The following is a 7,470-nucleotide window of genomic DNA, read 5'->3' as shown; positions in this document are numbered from 1 at the left end:
TATCGAATAGTAAATAACATCTAATTAGAACGAAATTTGACATGAATATTAAAAATATAAATAAAATGCAATCCGACAGTTAAATTTTCAATATCACATTCAATGAAAAGATATATAAAGAATTTGAAGTGAAATTTTGTTCGTAGTTATATATCTTTGAATATTATTCTTTTCGGTGTAATGCTCTAATGTTGACTGCCAAAACTTCCCGCACAGGACAAAACTCAGATATGCAAGCACAAACGTCACACCCTTAAGAAAAAATAGCAGGCATACAAATGCTTAACTCATTCCTAGTACCAAATTAACCAAATATCCCCTCATAGAAGATAGAACAAAACAACTCAGCCATGCAAGCACAAACGTCACACCCTTAGAAAAACAGAAAAAACAGTAACTATAAAAAGGCACCACACAATATCTTACAAAACACACAAATTAAAACCAATTACCATGGGAGAAGTTGATCCAGCTTTCATCCAAGAACCTGAACACAGGCCAAGAATCTCCTACATCGAAGGGGAAGGCTTCCCACTAATTGATCTTGCTCCATTACACTCCTCCAACAATGTTTCTGCCATCGAAGGCCTTGTTAAGGAGGTAGGCAAAGCATGCAAGGAGTGGGGGTTCTTCCAGGTGATCAACCATGGGGTGCCTTTGGAGAAGCGACAGAAAATTGATGGTGACTCGAGGAAATTCTTTGAGCAGAGTTTAGAGGAGAAGAGGAAGGTGAGGAGAACTGAGAAGTTAGTGTTGGGTTATTATGACACTGAGCATACTAAGAATGTTAGGGACTGGAAGGAGGTATTTGATATTGCTGTAGAGGAACCTGCTTTAATCCCTGCCTCGCCTGATCCTGATGACAAGGAAATCACTGAATTATATAATCAGTGGCCTGAGTACCCGCCTGAATTAAGGTAAATTAAGTTTAATAAAATATGGAAATGTTTTTTTGTAAATTCACAATTAAATTTGAATGATTAATATTTACTAATAGTTATTATGGATTAATATGTGGATCATCTAGATCTTAACTTTAGCCAATATCAATTTGATGACAAAACTGTAAAGTTCATGTATCTGTGGATGTATGAGAAACCATGTAAAAAGAGGGAGAACAGAGAGATATGCTAAATGTTCTATTATTATAGGACTATTGTGTTCTAATACTTGCCAAGAGTCTTGTAACTCAAGTGGCACATCTAGTGTTCAAATCCCTCTCCCCTGTCATAACATTGAATTTATCAAAAAAAGTTGCATCCTAATTCTTATAAATCATAGCACACTTAGTGGTTGTGGGAGATAATGGTACATTTTAATAACTAGTCATCTAAGGTTATGTTAGTAACATATGAATGTGTCTTCATAACTGTTATTTGGGAGGACCCTTTGTAATTGAGTCAGAAAATTTGAGATTAATCTGTTTGAAGCCCAATTCAAGAGATTTAATCTATGTGATCTGATGAGCTCCTTTGACAACTAAACAGGGAGACATGCCAAGACTATGGTCAAGAGATGGTAAAACTAGCTCGCAAGTTATTCGAACTTATAGCTCTGTCCCTAGGCTTGCCAGCAGATAGGTTCCACAGCTTCTTCAAAGATCACAACAGCTACATCCGACTAAATCACTATCCACCTTGCCCTACCCCTGAGTTAGCACTTGGTGTCGGTCGGCACAAGGATGGTGGTGCCTTAACCATCCTTGCCCAAGATGATGTTGGAGGATTGGAAGTGAAGCGGAAAGATGGAGAGTGGATTCGGGTCAAACCCACCCCAGATGCTTATATTGTCAATGTTGGTGACATTATTCAGGTAACATTTTCAAATCTTCAAACTAACTCTGGTTAAGAACAAATCTTATATATATATATATATATATATATATATATATATATTAGCCAAACTTGATTTCAAGTACCATTTACTATTTAGCCAAAAAAAAAAAAAGTATATGAATAATGTTAGCGTGTCAATTTTTTCTCTATGTTGTCCATCTATGAATGTATGTATCAAAAACATATTGATATAATTACTAGTCTAATTAAAACGCTTTGCCAATATTGGAATTCGTATGTAGTTGGAGACTTTTATCGTTGGCCAGTTTCACTCAAAGAATGGAAAATTTTCAGGTTTGGAGTAATGACAAGTATGAGAGTGTGGAGCACAGGGCCATGGTGAACCCAGAGAAAGAAAGGTTCTCTGTTCCATTTTTCTTCAACCCGGCACACTACACCATGATTAAGCCCTTAGAAGAGCTAACAAACGAGCAAAACCCTGCTAAGTATAGGGCATACAGTTGGGGCAAGTTTACAGCTAGCAAAAGGCGCAGTAATTTCCAAAAACTTAATGTTGAAAATCTCCAAATTTCTCATTTTAGGATATCAGATTAAGCTTGTTGGAGGTACTATTATCTGTTTAGCAAGCAATCATTTATAAGCTTGTTGTGAGTACCATGATCTGCATAGAGACTTGGCAAGCATGACGTGTTTCATCTTTCAATATCTTTTTCTTTTTTCTTTTTTAGAATCATGTGTTTCAATATCTTAGAGTCAAGCAATAATGTAAATGTTAATAATGGAATATGCTTCAACGTATTTTCCTAATAAAACATATGTTTCATCCTTTATGAGGTCATGATATATAAAGTAATCATTGCACTAATCCAAGAAAACACAGGAAATTGTTATATGGAAAATTTGCAAAAACGTAAGTTTTTGGATGTTGAAAATGAGAATGATTGAAAAAGAAAAATTATATAAATTGAAAGAGGGGAAAAGAACTTGGAGAGAATTGAAGAGAAGAAAGGTTCACTTAGCCTTTGTAGACAAGTCTAGCCGCCGGACTTCAAAAGCTTTTATTACTATTATTATTATTATTATTATTATTATTATTATTATTATTAGTGCACTCAACTCTAAATGAATGGAGATCCAGGTGAACCAGTTTTTTAAAATGGCCACATCAATTGCAATTGTGGCCTAAAACCCTCCTCTTGAGGAGTCAAGATTCAAGTGGAATTCGACACTTGAAGAATCGAATTTTATATAATAAAAAAAATGCTATTTTTATAAATAAGTTTTGAAATACTACTTACTGCTATTTGGTCAATTAAGCAAAAACTGCCCCAATCTTATATGTACACTCCATACGCACAATTATGGATGTAAGGATGATAATTCATGTTAATGTGTCTTGTCCTTGCCATATTGATTTATGAGTATTCGACTATATAAGTCGACACAAACACACCATGTTTATTAATCAAACATTAATTGTGTTAGAATCCATTGACCCTAACAAGATATGTTTGTTAAACATGTTGACACAACACAATTCACATAACCCATTTAATAAAAGACTCACACTAAGTTCAATATAACTTGACACGACCCATTTGATAAATATATAAGTCAAGTAGTCAAGTTAATATGTTTACCTAACACAAATAGCCTATTAGCAATTTTAATATTTTATAGAATGTTAACAAATTAACAATAATTATAATATAATTACAAACATAAATTTTGAAGGGTAAATTAGTAAAATTGGTTCAAATGGGTTTGCATGTCAAATTCGAATTGATTGGTTTCTTAAACGGATCAATTCATGTCGATCCAAATATAACACAAACCCGTTAAGCCTAAACACTTTAACTTGCTAACTTCGTATCATATTTGGAAGTCACGTCAAATATTATCATCCCTAATTTAAGTATAATGTTGTTCATTTTTTTTTTTAATTTGATAGTTACAACAGAAAAATGGATATTTAAATTATGAATGTGTAAAGATTAAAAATACTAAGAGATATCAATTCAATTACAAGGCTTTTAATATTTAAATCATAAAAGGAGTGATAGGTGGGAATGATTCACAAAAGAGTATGTATGAGAATCAATGACCATGAATGTAATTTACATTCATGATGATAGGATATACATTCTAGGTGGCTATTTTTGTCACTGCATTCGTGTCTACGCACGCTTGGTTAATTTGTCCCTAGTCACAACATTTCCATCTGTAAACAAAATCATGTCCAAGTTCAATGTACATCAAACTCAATCTCTCTCTAAAAACAAAGGAAAACCACCTCTTTGCACAAACAAAAATCACCAGTCATGGGAGAGGTTGACCCAGCTTTCATCCAAGAACCTGAACACAGGCCAAAAATCTCCTACATCGAAGGCCAAGGCATCCCATTAATCGATCTTTCTCCTATACACTCCCCTGACAATGTTTCTGCCATCGAAGGCCTTGTCAAAGAGATAGGCAGTGCATGCAAGGAGTGGGGGTTCTTCCAGGTGATCAACCATGGGGTGCCTTTAGAGAAGCGCGAGAAGATTTATAGTGCATCGAGAAAATTCTCTGCGCTGAGTGCGGAAGAGAAGAGTAAGGTGAGGAAGAGTGAGAAAAAGGTGTATGGTCACTATGACAATGAACATACTAAGAATGTTAAGGATTGGAGGGAGGTGTTTGATTTTACCATTAATGATCCCGTTACTGTCCCAGCCTCGCCTGAGCCTGATGATGAAGAAGTCACGGAGTGGAAAAACCAGTGGCCTCAGTATCCACCTGAGTTAAGGTAATTTAACATAATTTATGTTCTATGAAAATATGTTTTTGTAAATTATAGTACTAATTATTATAGATCATTTGTGTCTTAGTAATTAAACAAAAGTCTGGTTATAATTCTTTTTACTAACATAAAAATCCAACAGAAGACTGAGAATTATAATTCTTTTTACCAACAACCCAAAAGAAGAAAAAGGAAAAATAATTATTATGGAATGGAAGACTGAGAATTATAATCAGGGTTTGGAGTAGTTTATTTTTCCTTTTTCTCCTTTTGGGATGTTTGAAACTTTGAATACTGAATAATTACTCTGTTTGGCAGTATATAGCCAGTCAAAAGCAACAAATTTCATAAGCTCAATTACCAATTAATACAACTAGCTTGCTAAAATAAATTGATATGTTCATGAATTTTGATTCATATATATATATATATATATATATATAAGTCATTAGCATGATTCATAGTTAGTACGTTAGTGACATACGCATTGTTGATTGTATAAGTATATGCTTTGCTAGCACTGTTTTCGTTAATTTGGTGAGATCACCTCTCTATAATAAACACAGTACATGCATTCTTTACAGCATATGAGTGCAGCCCATTGCTAGCAGGCTCCACTGACTGACTTCATTTTTCTAGCAAACTCTGGATATAACCCTTGCTTGCTCCGCTTTTTTTTCATATCTTCCTTCAACATGCAACTTTCAATTTGATGTATTGTTCATGGATGAGAAACCTTGTAAAGGGGGAGAACCAAGTAGAATATATGCTTAATGTTCAATTATTTTAGGACTACAGTGTATAGCGTCGTCGTAAAATCGCAGCACACACTTAGATATTTACCACAAGAGAGTGGATGGTGCGTGCAATAAGCTAGTTATTGCACTGTGGCCTAAGGTTAACTCTTATACTATTGATTTAAAACTCAAAAGTTGAAACACCTTAAGCAATAAGCACTGTGGCCTTTCCTAGCCTTTTGTTTGAGTAGTGCCATAGGCACCGAAAAAATGCACTGGATTTTTCACACCCATCTCATAAGCATTCACCCCAGGCCTGGCACTGCAATACAAAAGCAATAAGTTGTGAAGAATCCGGCGCATATTTTCGGTACCTGTAGCAATTTCCTTTTTGTTTTCATATCTTTTCTTTCTCTTATGCTTTCCAAAATTTGGGCACTACCCCTGCTTTAGGTTCAGTTGCCAATTTGCCATTTATCATGGTATATTTGGCAGGAATTGAGATTATTTGGCAAGCCATATGAGTGCTGGTTGAGTTATGGATTGTTGTTTAAGTCATACAATAAATAGTACTAACAAATAGGAGAAGTTTCCGCAAAAAATTGTTTCTTCTTTTAGAGTGAAAAACAAATTTGAAGTCTGGTTTGAGGACAAATTCAAGGATGAAACCTATGTGAACTGATGGAATACCTTGACAACTAACCAGGGAGGTATGCCAAGAATATACTCAAGAGATGGTAAAGCTAGCTTACAAGTTGATGGAACTTATTGCTCTGAGCCTAGGCTTGCCAGCAGATAGGTTCCATGACTTTTTCAAAGATCAAACCAGCTACATCCGACTCAATCATTATAATCCTTGCCCTGCCCCTCACTTAGCTCTAGGTCTTGGTAGACACCAGGATAGTGGTGTCTTGACCATCCTTAACGAAGATGATGTTGGAGGATTGGAAGTGAAGCGGAAAACAGATGGAGAGTGGGTTCGAGTCAAATCCGCCCCAGATGCTTATATCATCAACATTGGTGACACCACTCAGGTACCATTTTCAATTAATCAAATTAAGATTCTAAGTACAACATGTTTGCTGTCAAATACCAATTACTGGGTGCATGATTGACTAAAAAACCCAAGGAACCATTTACAAGCAAAGTTCTTCCTTGGAAAATTGAAAGAGTATAAGTTGATAACATTATCGTATTTGACATAAGTGTGTATCTGCACTCTGTGTACAATTCCTAAAGCAAAGAATATGCATAATCATTTTTTGTCTACTTTTCTATGTATGCATATATACAAAACATATTGATATAATTACTAGTCCAATTAAATTAATACCATCCCTATATTGGAATTGGTATGTATTTGGGGGCTTTTATTATAGACCAGTTTCACTCAGAGAAGGAAAATTATGCAGGTTTGGACCAATGACGAGTATGAGAGTGTGGAGCATAGAGTGGTGGTGAACTCAGAGAGGGAAAGGTTCTCCATTGCATTTTTCTTACACGCATCATCCTACACCATGGTTGAGCCCTTGGAGGAGCTGACAAGTGAGCAAAACCCTGCTAAATATAGGGCATACAGCTGGGGCAAATTTATAACTCACAGAAAGCGGAGTAATTTCCAGAAACTAAGTGTTGAAAACGTCCAAATTAGTCATTTTAAGATAACACAGTAAGCTGTATTGTCTATTGGCAACTGACAAGCAATAACATTCAGCTTCTTGTAGAGTACTATATATGTTGTACACAAGAGTTGAGACTTTGGATGCATAATGTGACTCCTCTCAAGGACGAGCAATTCTGTAAATAATAACTGGTTAATATGCATTAATAAACTTGCCTTATATGGCTAGAAGTTGAAGTTATTGCTTGATGCTGGTGCATCAGCGCAGTAATTTCATAAAACTTGATATCTGAATAAACCCAAATTTATCATATCTGCGGTATCCGAATGCAAGTGTTAATATGTTTTGATAGTTTATCTTAATATCACAGCTGTATTCCTCTCATTTAAAGTAAAGTTCTGTATTGGACACCCCCTTATTCGTTTACATTCATTTATGTAGTAAAAAAAATTTAAGGCTAGTAAAATTTTAAAATAATAGAAATTGTTAAAATTTTGCTTCTTATTCCCTCAAAAAAAAAAGTTCTACTTTTTATT

At 34.9% G+C, this 7,470-nt stretch overlaps 2 protein-coding genes across 2 annotated transcripts; both read left to right on the top strand.

Annotated features, from left to right (window-relative positions):
* Positions 1 to 437: 437 nt before the first annotated feature.
* LOC115969431 (protein DMR6-LIKE OXYGENASE 2-like) lies at positions 438 to 2,571 on the top strand. Its single transcript, XM_031089082.1, has 3 exons — positions 438 to 917; positions 1,488 to 1,812; positions 2,130 to 2,571. The coding sequence occupies exons 1-3, from the start codon at positions 454 to 456 to the stop codon at positions 2,388 to 2,390; spliced, it is 1,050 nt and encodes a 349-aa protein (XP_030944942.1). The 5' UTR covers positions 438 to 453; the 3' UTR covers positions 2,391 to 2,571.
* Positions 2,572 to 4,060: 1,489 nt separating this feature from the next.
* Positions 4,061 to 7,170, top strand: LOC115967909 (protein DMR6-LIKE OXYGENASE 2-like). The gene is made up of 3 exons (XM_031087066.1): positions 4,061 to 4,581; positions 6,019 to 6,346; positions 6,725 to 7,170. Exons 1-3 carry the CDS (start codon positions 4,118 to 4,120, stop codon positions 6,983 to 6,985), a joined length of 1,053 nt encoding a protein of 350 aa, XP_030942926.1. The 5' UTR covers positions 4,061 to 4,117; the 3' UTR covers positions 6,986 to 7,170.
* Positions 7,171 to 7,470: the final 300 nt, after the last annotated feature.

Source organism: Quercus lobata, chromosome 11 (genome assembly GCF_001633185.2).
Source record: "Quercus lobata isolate SW786 chromosome 11, ValleyOak3.0 Primary Assembly, whole genome shotgun sequence".
NCBI lineage: Eukaryota > Viridiplantae > Streptophyta > Magnoliopsida > Fagales > Fagaceae > Quercus > Quercus lobata.
This window is presented reverse-complemented; position numbering and strand designations above follow the sequence as displayed.